Source organism: Eleginops maclovinus, chromosome 13 (assembly GCF_036324505.1).
Source record: "Eleginops maclovinus isolate JMC-PN-2008 ecotype Puerto Natales chromosome 13, JC_Emac_rtc_rv5, whole genome shotgun sequence".
Taxonomy (NCBI): Eukaryota; Metazoa; Chordata; class Actinopteri; order Perciformes; family Eleginopidae; genus Eleginops; species Eleginops maclovinus.
Genome location: NC_086361.1, coordinates 10509727 through 10529128, shown reverse-complemented (window position 1 = coordinate 10529128; position 19402 = coordinate 10509727). Strand labels below are relative to the sequence as shown.

Sequence of the window (19402 nt, the reverse complement as noted above, 5' to 3'; positions counted from 1 at the left end):
TAAGCGGGGAGTGAATCCAATTTATGGAGTACATTAGTCAAGTATGTAACTTGGAAAGCCGTGGTATAATCACAGAGGAATGTTCAAGTTGCTGTGACTGTTAGCACACTTACTGTCCCACACACACACACACACACACACACACACACACACACACACACACACACACACACACACACACACACACACACACACACACACACACACACACACACACACACACACACACACACACACACACACAGATCAGTACATCAACACGTCCTCTTACAGAAGCTCGTTCTTTCTAAAGAATAAATGCTGAGGCGCTGAATCACAGATCCTATCCTGGAGGGATACATTCACTTGTGGTTGTACTCAAACACTGATGAGTCTCTTACCTACAGCAACAATAATAAACTGATTCCAGGTCAGCCATCGTCTATGGGCGTGGTTCACCCTATCTGCTTTCATTCCTCAACCAACTGTGTTTTCTAAAGGCGTCCTCTGATTGGTCGTTTTGAATATTCAAGTGCTTGGCCTGCAGATAGGTAAAACATTTTTTTTTTAAAACAGTTTAATCCTGTTTTAGCCTGATTGGAGACAAACCTGTTACAACTGTTAACAGTCTCAGTTACCTGTTCTCACTCTTTAAGAGCAATGAACAGCTTTTTTCATGTCGGAAAAAAGACAATATGATGCAAACACCTGACAGAAAAGGAGAGAGAAACATGGAAACATTAAAAAGAGAAATTATTTAATATGTAAACAGGAAAAACCTTAAAGTCTCCATATGTCAAATAGAAACTGTGTCACATACAATTACAAAAATGCTGTACACTTGCAGTGGTGGAAGAGGTATTCAGATCCTCCATTTAAGTAAAAACAACAACAACAAAAGTAGAGAATCATTTTCAGTATTTTTTTTTCACAGAAAAACGCCCCCCTATGAGTTAAATATTATAATATGATCATATTTAATGTTAACACGGGTGTATCCAGGCATAAGTTGCATTTTTTATTTATTGCTGGTCGGTTCCCCTTCAGGATCACAGGATAAAGCTGCCATGACATGATTAACGTGTTAGCAGAGAAGGAAATTAAATAGTATTCTACCCATAGCAAACATACTTTTGACTTTTTTTCTAATGTTTGCCTTTCATCATCTGAAAGAAAACATTTAAGATTTACATGGGGATCCTTCTATGGTGACGCTCTCAAATCTCTAATGTGAAAAGGGGGAAAAGCAAAAAAGGTTGGTTGCAACTGGTCCAGTGTTTAATGATGCATTGTGTTTTATAAGATTATCCAGCATTTTAATGAAATCTTTATCTAAAAAAGCAAAAATTGACTTTATTTCTTGAATGAATGTATTGCAGTACAAAGTACAACATTTTCCTCTGAAAATTGAATGTTAGCAGGTTGCATCAAATGTAAATACCCAAGTGAAGTACATAACAGAAGAACAGCACTTACAATTCATCCCATTATATAGGTGGATTACAAGTTTTGATTATTTGGCCTCTAATCTAAAAGGCTGTGTCCTTTCACATGCAACAAGTGTTATTTTAAACTCTATATTTATTTAATATTATAATTTAATGTTAATTAACTCAAAAGAAATTCCAGTTGATCTGTGATTGAGGTGTATCAGCTGTAAGAGACAGGCCTTCAGCAGGAGTTGTGATGTGAGACAGTTACATAATTCACACAAGACCTTTTCAACCACACTTGGACAAACAATGGCTGGAGGACATCCTGCAAACAGTATCTAAAAACAAGCCTGACCTTACGAGGCAAGCCGGTTTAACCTAAAAGACACAAGTCTCTCCTGATAGATCACACATGGCAGTTGCTGCCTGTGTGATGAGCAACACAAAGCCAGGCCATGTCACCGAGCCTGAAGCATCTGATAAGGAAGGCAGGCACACTTTGGTTACAAACAAAGCTGGTCAAGCGACACCCAGATGTCAAGCCACAACTTCCATCAGACAGCAATCACATCAAGCTGTCATGAAAGGGGCAGCGATTGCATGAGAGTAGGGTGGCATGCATGTGACAACAAAATGAAATTATTCATTCAAGTATACAGTAGCAGATATGGCTCCAGGTCTATATCATGTCATGATTAATTCCTTTCCAGGTGTAGCTCTCTCTCCTGGGTAGAATTTGAGAAGGCCTGCTTTCCTCAAGTTCATGAAATCCATCTTGATAGAAGACCGCAGGGAGACCTTATGGCTGCAAGAGAGCAGTCAGGAGACATATGAATTACAAGGACCTGTCACTCCTGATTCATATAGAGCATGCTTTGATAACACAGGCAGTGGTGGAATGTAACTCATCACATTTACTCAAATACTGTACTCAATTTCACTTGAGCTTCACATGAGTATCACTTCTTCATGTTACTTTAAACTTCTAACCTGCTACATTTCAGAGGAGAAAACTGTTACCTTATCACTAAATAACACCACATTGTTTAAGAGTTTAAAAGTTCCTTGTCTATCTTGTCAAATTATCCAATATTTTTACAAATCATCCTTCCACCCCAGTATTACTAAGAGAGCACATTAGATGTTTATCATGAGCCCCGGTTGGGAACCACTGCACTAAAACATTGAACAGTAAAGTAGCCCTGCTACAACAGCTGCTTTAACATTGATAACAATCAAATAATATCACCTGATAATCAAGCGCAGAAAAAATTTGTATTGAGAACATTTGCTTTTACTGTAATAGGTTCAGTACGTTTACCTGGTTGTATCATTATTTTAACTCAAGTGAATATACTTATTCAACTAACCAAAGCGAAGCAGATAAAAGTATCTCCTTAGTCAACTTCAGCCAGTCGTAAAAGTGACCTCTCATTTTAGAGTCATTACATCTAACCCATTAGTTCTTGATTATGGGTCAAGAGGAATCAAAGAGTCCCTGTGTCCTCACTGAGAGTCAAGGTGACAGATGGGTATCGTCCTCAAATAACCCAAGCGGTGAGGTAAAGCACAGGGGAGAACGATACGTAAGAAAAGAAGAGGCGGACATTGGGTTGGTGTCAATTGCTGTTTTTTCCCATCACATTAGGCGTCCTTTACACAAGTGTAATGATACTACTCTTACTCTTTATCTGTTTTTAATGCTGCATTTACACGCCACAGGCTGCAATGCGCATGGCAGGTATACATAAGACGTTTGTCCTCAACATGATCCTCAGATAAACCTAATCTCCCCTCTAGACCTTTGCTTCTAATCTCTTCAATCTAATCTGGCATTATAATATCTCCTCTTTTAGCGAAATGGAGCTCTAAACTTCCAGACAAATTACCAAACCAATGAAACCACAATCAAGCTCTTGCTTTTCAAAGATTCATTATGCTCACAAGTGTCCTCATTCAGTCATTCCAGCGCCTGTGAAGAGGCCGGTTCCTCAGGGACGATGAAGCAGTTTGATGCTTTGATCACTCCCTTACACATCACTGACACAAACACCCTCACATTTCTTCAATCATGTTGTTGATTTATTTGGATCAGAGAGAGGCTCACAGGGGACCTCCAGCAACAAGAATCAGGACATTTTATTGTAATGGGTTATACAATGTTTGAATGAGTCTCCATTCAACATTACGAAACCAGGAACAGTGAAAAATAGCAGGTGTGTCTCCCTGTAGAACTTCAGTTCTGCCAAAAAAGACATCCTGACCTCCCTTAAATCTTTAAGGGGATATAAACATGGCAGAAATCCAAAGAGTACAACATGAGACAAAACTGATCCTAAGTTACATCAGTTATCCCAATGATTTCCAGCATAACTCTAAATTAAGAGGACACACCAAGTCAAATGTTTGAGTTACATTTAGAATACACAAATAAAACTTAATATAATAAAACAACCACTTCTGAATTTGGTGTTCTTCCTCTTAGCACCAGGGAAATGTTAGACCCAAGGAAGAACAGTATTACTTTTTTAGAAACAGTTCTGAATGAGACAGCTTTTTGGATAATATAAGCTTTTTGTGCATAACAAGATGCAATGTGTGACATGTATTTCCTGCAATTACATCCTTAACTGCTCTCCATTCGTAAACATAAACACATCTGACAAAAGGCTTTCATTTTACAATGTTTCTTTTGCAAAAATCACAATAAATTGCAGATTTGTTTCACAGATAATCCCCAGAATGAACAGATTTGATTAGTTTCAAATTAAGCATGTTATTCAGTCTCAGTTTTCATCATCAAAAGCCCTAACTATTGTGAAGCCATGGTCCTTCAAGGACATTTTATCAGGGTGAATCACTCATTCTTCACAGAGCAGATAATACAGTGGAAACAACTCCGTCATTCACAGCAAAACGAAGGGTATCCTCAAGGGGCATTAGTTACAGACAACTGAGTATTAGAGCATAAATTAGGAATATGCTGCGAGCACAAACAATAAAATAGCTGCTGTTGGTTATATCTCAATGAGAATGATATGCTCCATTTATGGATTTCACCAAAAATCAATTTTAAGAAGATAAGAGAAGTCTTTGTGTTGGCATGTCAGTGCAGTGTACCAGCACATCGACCAGAGGGAGACAGAGAGCCACAAACAGCGAGTTTCACTCCATATGAACATAGTCATACCTGTTTCATAGTAAAAACTCCACTTAGCAACAGTGATACAAACATCATGTGTAGTGCCTAATAGAGTCACATTGGATAATCAAAACATCACGTGTCGATGAGTTGTATTCCCATTCCAACCACAAGTCACATTTCATCATTAAAAGTGCCTTGTCGTCCCTTGTTAACATGCAAAACAGCAGCCAGGAAATTTTGCATCAGCAGCACATCAAAGAAAAACAAACACAGAAGAAGGCACCAAGAGAAGCACACATTTCCTCTGATCATCAAATAATAATACAAAATATAGGATGATACAGTTATAAATTGAGATGGAGCAGTAGAAGCACACATTGATCAAACGGGTGAAGTCTCTGAAGGACTTTCTGAAAGATTTTCTCCAAGCAGGCCCAGAGGTAGGATTGTTTTGTTTACCTAAGCAGGGCCAGGGTGGAGTCAGTGGATGCGAGGCACAGGGTGCAGCAGGGTCATGTGTTCGGCGCCGTTGAAAGGCAGGCGCTGAGTGCAGTAGTGGTGCACCACCTCTGGGATGCTGGGGAACACGCAGCTGCTCTGGTCCAGGGTGTATCCGTTTTCTTTGGTCTGAGCAACGATGATGTGAACGCAGCCTTGGCTTGTCCTGAGTCATACACAGGGGACGAAAAGAGATACGTGAATTAACCAATTTTATACATAAATCCATTTCAGATACAAGACTGATACAAAGAAATATGTTAATGGCCTAAAAGACATGTAATGGAGACAGAATCAGAATAAACATAGAAACTGTTCTGCATGGATATCATTTTGAGTTTGATCAAATTAACTTCACTTAATGGTTTGCTTTAAAGGTCTTAAAGTACAAAAGGTATTATTTATTGGTCTTGAAAATATTTATTTTATTTAAAAAAAGGCAATATTATTCCCTTAAACAGCGGGGCACTGTAGTTGTTTAGAAAACATTACTCAAGCAGTAAGTGAGTAAACTGTTAGGGACTATTTGTAGCTGCGGAATGATACACATTGTGCACTAATGAGTATTAATTAGTGGGAAGTGTATGTTGGACTTACTCTATATAAACTTCATATTTATTGTCATTAAAATAAATGTTAGCCAATGCAACAGTGTGTGGTTTATTAATGTGGAAAATGTATTGTTGGCTATAGGCATTTCTTGACAATGGGAAGAATAATGAAAAAAAACAGCTTTATCTTGGTAAGGTAAAAAAGCTAACTTTCACAAATAAAACAACTGTCCACAGCTGGATTTACAACTGGTCATAATACAGTGTATTCATCTCATCCTTCATAGTGCATGCACTATCTGAACTACTTCAGCTCTTCAGATGCACTTTCAGGCTGCACTCACTTGAGGGCGATGGAGTACTTGCTGTTGTCCGACTCGCTGTTCCTGACCAGGAAGCTGGCCTCTTTGCAGAACTGCAGCTGGAACTCCGCCTCCTGACGTGTCACACAGCCATGGTACCAGCTGAGACAGAAGTTTCATATAATCATCATATTTCATTGCCTGAATCAGAAACATCAGCAGACACATTCTGACTTACATATCATTGGAATTCCTTAGTTTTACTGTCTTCAACATGTGGGTTTTATGTATGAAATACCAACATTCAGTTATCCTCACCTTTGTTTCTCCAGGGGCAGGGAGGGGTCAACACAGCAGGTCTCAGTTTCAGGGTTGCTGTTGGAGATGGAGGAGAGTGGCAGGGTGGGAGGGGAGGAACGGAGGATCTTCTGCGTCCAGCTTTTCTGCCTCAGATGATGCTGCTGCTGTTGATGTTGTTGATGCTGCTGATGCTGCGGTGGCGACTGGGCGGGCGGATGTTGCGGCTGCCTGGTGAGTGTAGGGTGAAGCGTCTCATCTCTGTTTTGCCATTCAGGGCTGTCAAACTGTGCTGGAGGAAGAAGAGATGATAGAAGATGTGAATTCATGTAAAGAAACTTCTTGGTTTGAACTGGTTGCTGAAGCCTGCAGTAAATATAGAATATGAATCCAGCAGTTTGATGATTCAGCCAAGATGTTACTCAGTATGCTGCTGGTCTATGCAGAATATACAATATTAATGCGAGAGCAAGTCTGAGTTGTTGTATTTTTAAACAAATAAACTGCAAAGGGATCCAAGGCAGAGAGGAGGTGAAGTTGGACATTTATTATATAAATTCTAAGGGTTACTAGCCCAGCAAAACTATATCCAGCTTCAAAATGTGATGCCTGAAGTCAGTTATATATATAAAAGATAGACTTTGTAGATATCAACAGGTAGAGAAGTAATTTACATAATACCTATAAGTGTTTGATAAATGGAATGTAAGATGTTTAGGATATTTCAAATGTAATGGAGTAGTAGTATACAGAAGCATAAAATGGAAATACTCAAGTTAAACTTCATCAAAATAGTACTAGTCAAAAGTCAAGTCAAAGTCAAAGTCCACCTTATTGTCAAAGTTTCCATATGTGTTATACATAAAGAAAATTGAAATACCGTTTCTGGCAGTCCCACAGTGCAAATATAAAAACATAAGAGCGTCGAGAAAAAAAGGGGGGGTAAAAAGGGGTATACAGAAAAAAAAACCGAAGTAATATATACATATGTTAGAGACAATCAACACAGTTTGACAGTAGTGTAGAGTGTAGAGTACTAAAGTGTGCTACGAATTATCATCTTAAAACATTTGAAAGTACAGCAAATTATTTCAGATTATTTCAGATTCAGATTGTAAACAATTTTCTCTCTTTCACATTCCCAGAATCTGCTATCAGGTTGGATGTGATATAACCACCGTCTGATGTACCTGACAGAGTTTTCACAGTCTGCTCCTTCTTCCACTCCCAGGGCAGCTCGTACTCAGCGGAAGGTCGAGGATCGATCTCGGGCCGTGTGACCGCCGTCTTCTCCCCGTCACCGGCCCCCTCGTAGGGGACGTCATATATCTGTAAAGGCACGGGCTGACCCTCCTCCACCGTTCCCTCGCTCACCTCGATCAGCACACATGCCTTCAGCAGGTCCTTGGACCCTCGACGTCTAATCTCTTTCAGGTAGAAAACAAGGGAGAGAAGATTGAAATCTGGTGAGGGGGGACTGAAAGACACTAGACCAAAACACATAATGGACTGGGAGGGTGTCAAAATATAATGAGGCGTCAATAAACGTAACAGTGTCACCTCTAATACCTCCTCTTTCAATTACAAATGCTCAATAGCTCATCAATTAAAAGCCACTGAGGAAAATGTTGCCAGGTTATGACATGTGCTTGTGTTAATCACAACTTTTGTGTTTTTAAACTTCTGTTGTAAATGTTGGTAATAAATCAATATATGCTGAATACGTTGTTATTCAAATTATTTTGCTCTTGCAGATAAGTAGTTATCAGTTTAATTACTTAAAGGGATTTTTCACGTACTGGCTAACTTTAGCCTCTTTATATTGAGATTTCCTACTTTTCTCTATTTTATATAATATTAAACTAAATATCTTCACATTTCAGACTGACAAAACAAGACATGTAATCACATCACCTTAGACTTTGAGAAACTAGGATGGACATTTTTTGACATATTGTAAAAAAAATAAAAATTAATGGAAGCAAATTAATCAAAAAGTTTGACATAACTATGTTGTGTATGTTTTAACTATTATTAAACCCATTAGTTATTCGGGCGGTGGTGGCGCAGTCTCTAGGGACTTGGCGTGGGAACTGGAAGCTCATCGCTTCAAGTCCCAGAAAGACCAAGTGCTACCAAGTTGACCCGGAGCAAGGCACCTATCCCTCCGCTGCTCCTAACAATGGGATGGGTCAAATGCAGAATGTAAATTTCCCTACAGTGGGACAATTAAAGGTCATTTCTTCTTCTTCTTCTAGTTACAATGTTTAAAGCCTTAATTTAAAGTTAAAGCTCTTTTTTTTTTTGTTCTATGTTTTGTTATAAGAAGAAAATGTAAAAGTTGTACAGCAACTCTCTGAATGATGGTATATCAACGGCATGAAGAAATGTAACAGTTTGATTCCTTTAATGGAGTGATCTGCTACTAAAGTGTTAATAATAACGCTGCCCTCTCATAACCTCGCTTTTTTAGTCACAGTGACATCAGAGTCTTACTTACTTCCTCAGTATGATTTACGCTTCGTGAATTGACTCAGTCACATCATCACATCCTCTGTAGACTAAAGGAGGCCTGGAAGTAGCACAGGCTCTGATTGAAGTCAAATCTACTAGAGCTCACTGCAATAAAACATGTTCACGTTCACAGCAGGCTATTGTAAAAGCCTTTTAGTTAAAACAATGGAGTGATGGAAGGAAAGGTCAGGAGAGCATGTGATTGGACGACGGACCATCAGTCTTCCTAGATGCTGGTAAGTTTTGATAAATGGCCAAACAGTTCCATATAGGGAGTTACACAGAGAGGAGGCAGGGGGCACTCAGGGCCAACTTCCTTTTTAGAGAATAGGACCAGGAAACAGAGACAGGAAAGAGGAAGCAGGGGCAGGAAACTGCACCCATTGTCCGATCACAGCGCAGTTACTATGGCAACCCCATGGGGTGCAAAGAGCACTATGGGAGCGAGTTCATGTTCTCACTGTTGGCCTGCAGAGACTGAAAATGGGATTCATTCACACAGGTGCTAACCCAGAGACTGAATGAAATAACACAGCTCTACAATAACAGCTTCAAGAGGAGGCCGTTAGGTCGTATTGATGAATTACCTGTTATCATCTGCTGGGCATCGTAAGGCTCCATGTAACCATCGTTCTCCCCGACCCTCTCGACTTCCCTCGACTCTCTTTTCTTCTGAGCATCAAAGGGATCTGCGTAATCCTCAAGGATGATCACCTGATCGAAAAACACAGGAAATCACCTTTTCATGCATGATTTAAAAGAACAAGGTCTCAGGAGATATACTGTAAGGGCTTTGCTATCAGCTGCAATGAGCTGATGGTTTTGCAGCCTGCAGGAAAGTTGACTGTAAAATGTAATCTGCAACCATTCTTCTCATTATCTGTCATTCCTCGACTCCTGAATGTTTTCTTGATTAATGAATCAGTCTATAAACTGTAAGAAAAATACGAAAAATACCAACTACGACTTTCAAAATGTCTTTCTTGGACAAGAATCAATGACCCAAAGATCTTCAATTTACTTAAAGGCAAATATATATTTGAGGGCTGGAATCAGCTATATTAAGCATTTTTGGAGTCATCAAATATAGATACCAACTATATTTCCATAGACAAAAAGATTAATTTCAACTCTAGCTTTACACCAGGCCAAATTGATACATTTGAAACATGACGATTGTTGTTGATGTCAGAAAAAAAAAGAAATTGATTGCAAGACTTCAGAAGAATACCTGACACCTTATCTTCTAAATTGTCCTACATCTATATCTTTGTGTTAACAGCCTCTATTCTGCTGCACCAGTCAGGCCTGACTGTCTTGTCATCTTATCAGTGCCATAAATTAACTTGTTTGCACTACAAGTCACAGTGGCCAAGACACAATGCCGCCGTAAAATAAAGTTGTCTCTCTAATCACTTCCAGTTGTGTTCCTTTGCCAAAGAAAATTCTGGTTGAGTAAAGTAGCAGATGCTGTACAGGCTGAGATTCAGAGTTTAGTAAAAGTGTTTGGTTTAGAGTAGTTTAATTACACATTTTACCTAGTGTATTTTTTGTTACATCGTTACCCCCAAAATATGGTTGTTCATAATGTTTATTGAAAGAGATATTAAGAACATTTAATGTTCGAAACTAGCGACAACTTGAGATCAAGAATGGGGATTCACCCTCTTTCTGAAATGTAAAACTCCATTTTATTCTCCCTTCTTTTATGTGTCCTTTTTTCCCAACATTTCTACAGTATCTCTGTCCCTGACTTCACTATCTCTCTCCTTTTTTTGCAAAGCCAAGCTGGAGGGGGGTTATTGGTTAGAATCTAGGTGTCATATAACACGATGCTTTTTACAACATGATAGCCTCCCTTACCAGGGGGCCTGAATGAAAGAGATGGATGAGGCGGAGGAAGGGGAATACTGAGCCTGATTGCAAATAGGAGAGGAAGGTGAGGCTCTGTGTCAGACCACAGCTTTGTATTCAAGGCGAGGAAGGTGGGTGTAAAGGGGCAGAGAGGAAGAGAAAGAAAGATAGAAAGACAGACCAGGAAGAGAGGACACAATGGGTATAGCGGAGACAAAGAAAGAGGGGGGGGGGGGGGGAATCTGAAACAATAATATCAATTTTCAGAGCTTAGACCAAATGTTTGCTATTTCACTACTACAGCATTGATGACAAAACAGGTTATTTGTGTTACACCACAGCTGGAGAATGCTGCCTTGGATTGAATTAATTAAGTTTTAATAATCGACCTTGAGCAATGACAACCTGTAGGAATACTCATCATTTAAAAGTTAGAATGCAATTAGTTACCTTACTTACCTAAATTCTTATTTGCAATAAAATATATTTGAAAGTAGAAGCACTCATAAGGTGTCAAAATGATTACTGTTTTTGCAATGCAATAATATTAAATTATAGGATGAGATTAGCATTATCCCTGGTGAAAAAAAAAGAAACTATTTCACAATCTAGGAATACTTATTTAACTTTATGTTAAAGTTACGGTTAAAAGTATTATCATCAAAATATATAAACTTAAAGTACTTATATACAGAGATCCAATGTTGGATTATAATTGTTGATGCATTAATGTGTGAATATCACAAATGCTGCAGACAGAAGATGAAGGTTAGGGCTAAAAAAAAACCCAACACATCATCAGTTGATTATATTTTAATTATTAATCCACATTTTCCAAGTAAATAGTAACTTAAACTATCAAATACAATATTTACTGTGGTACAAAGTGCAATATTTCAAGTGTAGTAGTACTAATAATATGGAAAGACATTAGGAAAGTATATATTTCTAAGTCTCTAAGTACAACATCAAAATGCTATACGTTATTTGCTCAGTCTGAGACATCACTCACTGTTTCTGTCTTGCATTGGCCTGGTTTCTCTGCTTCAGGCACCAAAGGGTTGGTGATGGTGCTGCTGTTGAAGTTGGGGCTTTTGTCCTGTTTGTCCACTCTGATCAGCCGGTTTATGTAGGAGTTTGCAGATGGAGACGTTTTCAGCGGTCTGTGCTGCTCCTCAAAAACAGACTCTGCTTTGGAGTTTTTGCGACTTTTACCAGACAGGAGGTTGTCCCAAACTTTCCCATCTTTCGGGAAGCTTGAACCATTTTTACTCAACTCTAAGGCAGAGTTCTTTCTGTTTCTCCCGGACAGGAGAGACCCGACTCCTCCAGCTCCTCCGCCTGTGCTGTCGGCAGCGGAGTTCTTGCGATGGCCCGTTTTGGAGGCTGTTGTTTTGGTACCAATGCTGGCCACCAGTCCGGCTTTGTTGGCTCTTGGTTGCGAGCCTGACTCGGAGGCTGAGCGGATCCTGTCGGTACCGTTCTTCAGATTGATAGGAAACTCCTTGAACCACTTTGCCATGTTAACTCAGATGGATACCAATAAACCTCTCTGCGTGCCTTGACACCTTTTAGCGCCATATACCGCAGGGCCCCAGAGACGCACCTTTAGAAATCACAGCCTTTCTAACAAAAGACTTCCGTTGCTTTATTGTAGGGAAGAACATGTGTAGACTACAGTACCTCAAAGCCTCGGTGTCATAAATGTTTTTCAAAAGTCTCTATTCGTTAACATTCAATTTAAAACAAAGTTTGTGGGTGAACACTAAGAGTGTCTTTTTTTTTTAAGAAAAAAAAATAATTTCCCTACTTTATCCCATTTGTGATTTTCTTACACCTGTTCCATCTTAAGAAGAAACATTTATTCCCTTTGGATGAAAAGATGTCTTTGGAGTGGAAAGACCCGATAGAAGGCGAAGTTCTTCTTACTTGTAATTTTCGGTCCCATTCCCAGAGTGCAGCTTATCTGGTCTTTCACAACTTTCCACTCTCGCAATGAGGCTCCTGACTGCGCCTGGAGTATAGAGGGGAGGGGGTGTCTAAATATAAGAGGGGGGAAGCATGACCGGGTGGGCGGTGATAAACTTTAATTCTAGAAACCATGGTAGAATAACCTTTTTAGGACTCTTGTATTCTACTTTGAATTGATCTATACCAGGATAAGTGACAACTTTATTATTATTTAGCTGTATAATTAACTTAACATCGTTGTAGGCTACCTATATTCACTATATTATTTATATACGAATAAAAATGGCTATTTATATATATATATATAATATTTAAAATATATAAATACATTAAACTTTCTAAGTGCTGGCATTTCAATACACGAAAAAGATGCTCTATAATCAATCTCCCTTCATGCAATATTTTGTAAGAAAACGACTTAAATTGAATCAGACAGTTATGTTAATATTTTGATGTTGGGTGTTAATGCAAGACTAATCATGATGTCACTTGATAATGTGCTTAATTGGCTGTCTAATTAATGTCCACCCCTTATTTAATTGTAAGGGGTATTATTGGGAAATGGTCTGTTCTGAGCTGCGCCAAATATACCAGTGAAAGGTATGAAAGTAGTTCTGCAAATAGAATAACACAAATCTGGAAGGCGGTCAATTAGATATTTTTTCAATAAATACGTTTTTAATCGAATAGATTATACTGCAACACTACTACAACATGTTTTCTCGTCTTAACATTTGAAAATGCTTTTTATATTCATGAAGTATACTTGTCGCCACCCCCATGTTTGTGCTGAGGTGTAACCTTCCACGGTGCGCGATACTCCTGCTTGTCCCTCTTTGTCCGGTGGCGATAGAAGGCCATGATAATTATGGCAAAATTTGCGTTTTTGAATGAATTATAGTTGAATGGTGGATCAACAAGCATACACCGTGTGAGGACTGGTTTGCTGGCAATGACACACCAGAGAGTTTCTATTTAAAGGACAGCAGAGCAAGCAACGGAGAAAGGGTACAGTTTGCTTCCAAGACAGTCTGCAAGATGGCTAGCTATCTTCAGTGGCATGCTAACGTTAGCTAGCAAGCTAATGTTAGCATAGTAAACACCAGTTGTCAAAACATGATCGATTGCTTTATCTTTTAAATGCTGTGATACGAAGAATTGAATGCACATTTTCACAAATGAGTGTTACGAGTGAAATCACAGTTTTCGATAAATGTTGCAGTGTTGCCGCTACTGGGTGAAATCTCAACGCTGCTAGCAAGCCACATTGAGTAGCGTGGCTAGCTGGTTAGCCAAGGTAGTAACTAGCTTGCGTTAGCTAGCTGGTCGACTTCTTTGCTACACATCTGTAAGTGATCATTAAGAGAGGGGGGTGATATGTAACTTGCTATTACTGGCAGTCAAGCCAGGTAGCAAGCATCCGAGTAACTCATTGAGTAGTAACTGGCGTGCAACGAGACCAACTTGTGCGCAAAACGTGAACTATCTCAGTTTTACCTGACGTTTATTTGGTGACCAAATCCCGGCGTGACAGACACCGTGGCGAAAGATTTGCAGCTGTAAAGGAGTGTGCAGACCTGGGCCGGCGTTTTTATATAAAATATTCGTGTTAGTTACTGATGTTATTATACGCATTTTGACGTTATTGACATGACCTGAAGGCAGAATCCATCTACTCGGCTCGTAGCCTTCAAGACGTCGTCATTTTTAACTTTTTTTTCTTGCATATGCACGGTGATATGCCAATTCACCGACAGTCATTTTAGCTAATGGCTGCCGAATCGGGGAGACTACTGGCGGGACAAGGAAAACGAAGCAAAGGTAGGAATTAATTTCACCCATCTCCCAATCAGATCGGAATCATCCATTACTGCGCTGCAATGGGCTGCACTGGGGCTGTTCCCAAATCCCTTCTCGCCTCCCCCATATGTAAACTTCACGTCTCCGGTGGTGGCTGTTTCTCACAGAGTGGATCTCTGAACGGGGTTCATGTCTATCTTTGCTATAAATGTACCTTCAACTCCGTTTCCTCGTTCTCATGTCTTCGTCTTTACCTGTCTCCCTCATTGACCTTACTTATTCTGCCTCTGTTTGCGGCCTCTATCCCTCTCGCCTGGGTCATTTGGTCTGCCTGGGTCATTTGCGATTCAAGGCTTCATAACCTTGGTGATGATAGCGCCTGGATGTTCAGCATCTTGTCCTCATGCCAGTCTATGTCCCATCATTGAATCCATCTCAACTGTTGGAATTGAAACATAGGCCCTAGGTCTAAAGCTGCTCCACTCTGTCACTAAGGGGTATTGGCCAATCCAAATGTGATGGTGCGCTTGATTGGTGCTGGACCAAAAGCATGAGACCTGAAGGTGTAGTTTTGTTGTGGCTAATGTTGATATTTTGCTATTTCAGCTTCCCAGATGAAGAGCCCGGAGAAGAAGAAGGCGAGGAAATCCACCAACCAGGTAAACGTTGTTTTGTGATGAAATGTGATGACTTTGCTACTAGGGTTTCTACAGTACACAAGCATTGACATAACAGAAATACAAAAAAACATTTATTTATTTATATTCTCACGTTGTCTCCCTCCCACAACTCCCCAGTAAGTGATAGTGCAATTTATTTGCCAAGTAATTTTAAGTTACCAAAGAATTTATGTAATTAAGTTTTCTATAGATATTGTTCATTTTAATTATTTTGGCAACAATAATCTTGTGGTGAAAGTAATAAATATGAAAAAAAAAGTTTGCTCCATAAAACAAAAGCGTCCTCTCAGTATGCAACAAATGGATCTTGTAGACTGCTTAAAGGTCAAATACAATTATACTGTACTGCAAAATTAATTTAATTTAAATATTTGTTTTGTATTTGTTTCTCCTTTAGGCAGCAGGGTTCTCCCACCTTACGGAGTTTGCACCCCCTCCTACCCCCATGGTGGACCACCTGGTGGCCTCCAACCCCTTCGATGATGACTTTGGGCCCCCATCCCGACCTAGCGGGACAGGTGGACCAGGCAGTGCTCCATTTCTTCCAAGCCCAGGCGCAGGTGGAGGAGGTGGATATGGCGGTGGAGGCCGAATGGGCGTAGGAATGGGCTTCATGGGAGGCCCAGGAGGACCAGGCGGAGGCCAACCTGGCCGAAGGCCACCATTCGGCCCTCCATCCAACGCTGGACCTCACCACCAGCTAGGCTTTGGAGGAATGCCGGGCTTTGGAGGTGGCGGTGGGGGGGCGGCGGCGGGGGAGGAGGTGGTGGATTCCCCCCCGGTGGCCCTTCTCAGTTCAATATGCCACCAAACTTTAGTCCACCGATGCACCCTGGGCCAGGATTCAATCCCATGTTATCTCCAGGGGCTATGGGAGGTCCCGGAGGAGGTGGGCCTCCCCACCCTCGGTTTGGCATGCCTCCCCAGCAGCAACACGGACAGGGTGGACACCCATTCAATAGCCCACCGTTACCTGGTGGTGGAGGCCCCAGAGGGCCCCCACATGGCCCCCTGCCTCCCATGGGAGGAATGGGTCCTGGAATGAACATGATGGTTGGCATGGGTGGTGGCCCCGGTGGAAACATGGTGGGGGGGTTACCTGGTATGCCCCCTCAAGGACAATTCCCCTCCTCACAGGATGGCCCATACCCTGGTCCCAGTCCGCCAGGGCCAGGTAACGAGGATGGAAAGAACTTTGGGGGAGGAGGGCCACCACCTGGGCCTCAGCAGCAGCAGCAACAACAGCAACAGCTTAACCTTAATCCCAATGGCCCCCCTCCTAATAACACCCCTCCTGGCCCTCCTCCTAACTCTGGCCCTCCTCAGTCAGGGGGAGGCTTCCCTGGCCACCCTGACGTCCAGCAGCCCAACCCCAATACACCTGGTCAGCCCTCCTCAGTGCCGCCACAACCAAACCCCAACTCCTCCCCCACTGGGCCTCTAAATGGATCAGGCCAGCCCCAGCATCAACCCCCGGGTCAGTTACAACCACCCAGCAACACAAACACCCCCAACTCTAACAACTCTACCCAGCAGCAGCAGCAACAACAGTCCACCCCACCTCACTCCGCCCCTGGCTCCACCCCGTACAACCAGCAGAACAACACTCCCGGTGCCGGCGGTCCCATGCCAAATGCGGCCTCAAATTCAGGTCAGAACAGCATGACCAACAACGGAGGCAACACTCCGGGCAGCAACCCCAATCCCCCATCTAATTCCACCTCAACCCCAAATACCCAGTCTCCCCTGCCCTCTGGCCCTGCCGCCCCCTCGACCGGCCCTGGCTCCGGCCCCGGAAAACTTGGTGGCCCCGGGATGGTCTTCCCCTGTGGCCTATGCATGGCGGAGGTGCATGACGATCAGGACGCCATCCTGTGTGAAGCATCGTGCCAACGCTGGTTCCATCGTGACTGCACAGGCCTGACAGAGCCAGCATATGCGCTGCTGACTCGAGAGAGCGCTGCTGTTTGGGCCTGTGACTTCTGCATCAAGACCAAGGACATCCAGGCGGTGTTTGTGCGGCAGGGACTAGGCCAACTGGTAGCAGCTAACGAGAGTTGAGGATTGGATGACAAAGGAGCAGCGTGGAGGTTCATCACATGAGGACAAATGGAGACATTCTTTGCTTTGATCTTACTGAATGAGCTGTGTGTCATGTCAGCTTGTTGCCCAACTTTCTCTTGACTAGCCCTTTACTTGTTCACTACCCAGAGAAACACACTCGATGACTTTCATTCTTATGTGTACCACCTTGGGTGACTCTTGGTATATGATTTTTTTTCTCCCCCCCCTAAAGGAGTCAAATCACAATGAATGTTAAACTAAACAGTACTTCAGACATCTAGCCTGCCAACCAGCAAAGCACTGACACCAACACACTACCTCACACACTTTGTGACTGACTGGCACGGACGCTCCCGCACTGACTGACTGTGATTGACTCGCCACACCTGTGCATACATACGATGCTATTTCCAACACATAAACCCACGTTAGGTGGAGAAAGTAATGATAAAATATTCCCTTACTGTATTGACACAATGACTCAAAGCATCAGAGGCTTTACATTATAAAAGACTTGATGTATTACATCTTTAAATTTGAGGGAATTTGAGTGCCTAAATAATCTTAAACAGATGTTGGTTTCATTCATGAATTGATGCTTTATATTCCATCAAAAATACTTTATCTAGCACTGCCCTACCACATTGTGAGCCTTTTTACTGCAAGCAAGTGAGAGAAAATGGAAGATGACGTCAGTATAGTGCAGCGTAAAATCTTGTGTTTAGTAAAACGTATGTTGGTGAACATTTTTTTATTTTGTCTGTTCCTTCAGACATGCTTACAATCAGACTTGTACTTCTTGTTTCTGTCATTTTGTACCCAGTGCTGATTAACCCAAAGGAGGCCAAGTTTTCATCCTCACCTCTCAAAGGATTTTACCATCGAAATAGATGTAAATATTGGAAAAAATTATTTGTCTGGAACTCAGCCCATCAGTTGTGGACATGCCACAGAGTTGACCAATGAACAAAATTATTAGTTGAACTTATGTGGCTTGGTTGTATACAGTTTGACATTTTGGTTTTTATACAGTACATTTGAGTCATCCCTTTCTGTTTATGTCTGCAGTACACATGAATTGTGAAATCAGTGCTTTTCGATGGTGTTGGCTTAGCAAGTAGTGACATCATGTCATATCAGATGTGCATAGTCCTCTATAAAAAAATTAAAAAACAGTGGGGGGGTGCATGTGAACCAATGCAGTAACTGATCTGTTTATGTTTATATCTGGCCTCTGCACTGCAAGAGGCCTTGAAGTAGACCAAATAACTTAAGAGCGAACAATACCCATTTTTCACATTTCTGTCATGGTATAAGGTGTTTATAAATATTCTTACTTCTCTCTTTCCCTATTTTTCTTTATCAATGTCCAAGTTGCCTTTCTTTTTCTTGCTCTCAGCTGTTCCTTTTTATTTTGTACTGGTATTTGTGCTGTGCTCTTGCTCTGCTCTGGCGCCTCCTGATGGAACCCGGTGGAACAGTGGGTCCCACACCAGGTGTGGAATGGAAAGGTACTGAACTTTGAAGTAAAGACAGAATTTTTTGTACTTGTCTATGTCTGTTTTTATTCTCATTCTTTTTTATTTGTTTGCTAATTGTTGTATTAAAATGAGGGTTGACAGACCCAATGAAATAATGTAATTTATTTTTCATAATGCTTTGAGTTACAGCTGCACCACATTCAGACGTTTTACAGCAGTAATTTCATAAAGCTTGTTGGATAACAGCTAGGATGATAATGATTGTTAATGCTTATTTTGCATCATAAGTAGTAAAACGTCATTTTGTGGGCCTATACATTATTAATTTCTTTATATTTCTTAAAGAAGTTTCCTGAACAAAAAGTTTGATGTTACTTATCAAATGTGAAATAGAGACTGTGTTGACCCTAACCCTGGCCAGTCTTAAAATTCAAATTTGAAATGCCCAAAAAACCATAACTCAAAAAATGTTAGTCAGCTGAACCTGCAAAAATAGACAATTTGTCTAAAGCCAAGCTAATAAACGATTGTGGATAGTACATTCTGCCAATAAATTATTCAGATTAAATATTTTAATGGGTAAAATGGAGCTGTTCTGTCATACAAACTCTTGGATGTCCTCCAGTGTGCTGCTTTCATTGTACTGGGTACATTAGTTCTTTACAGCAGACCCTTATCACATTATCATGACATTTGGATGTTTGGTAGAATTGTGTAGGGTCTTTACAAAGAGCTTGAGTTCACAGTGGCATGACAGTTTCCTTTCATAGTGATATTACACAGGAGTAGCTGTTTGAAGTATTAGAAGGAGTGAAGATAATCTTAACTTGCTA

At 41.0% G+C, this 19402-nt stretch overlaps 2 protein-coding genes across 3 annotated transcripts; one reads left to right on the top strand and one right to left on the bottom strand.

The window, feature by feature from the left end:
* Nucleotides 1-715: 715 nt before the first annotated feature.
* On the bottom strand, nt 716-12574 carry LOC134874800 (SH2 domain-containing adapter protein E-like). Of its 2 annotated transcripts, XM_063898998.1 has the most exons (7): nt 11586-12574; nt 9307-9433; nt 7396-7632; nt 6227-6497; nt 5951-6070; nt 5017-5221; nt 716-2217 (listed from the first exon to the last, which is right to left on the bottom strand). In XM_063898998.1, the coding sequence occupies exons 1-6, from the start codon at nt 12093-12095 to the stop codon at nt 5038-5040; spliced, it is 1449 nt and encodes a 482-aa protein (XP_063755068.1). In that variant the 5' UTR covers nt 12096-12574; the 3' UTR covers nt 716-2217; nt 5017-5037. The 2 variants fall into 2 exon arrangements, with proteins under 2 accessions (XP_063755068.1, XP_063755066.1); XM_063898996.1 differs by lacking the exon at nt 716-2217 and having other exon boundaries at nt 4084-5221.
* A 789-nt stretch (nt 12575-13363) lies between these two features.
* Nucleotides 13364-18729, top strand: pygo2 (pygopus homolog 2 (Drosophila)). The gene is given in 4 exon segments (XM_063898995.1): nt 13364-14365; nt 14951-15003; nt 15422-15763; nt 15766-18729. Coding segments are annotated over 4 exon segments (1767 nt in total). The 5' UTR covers nt 13364-14313; the 3' UTR covers nt 17086-18729.
* The last annotated feature ends 673 nt before the right edge of the window (nt 18730-19402 follow it).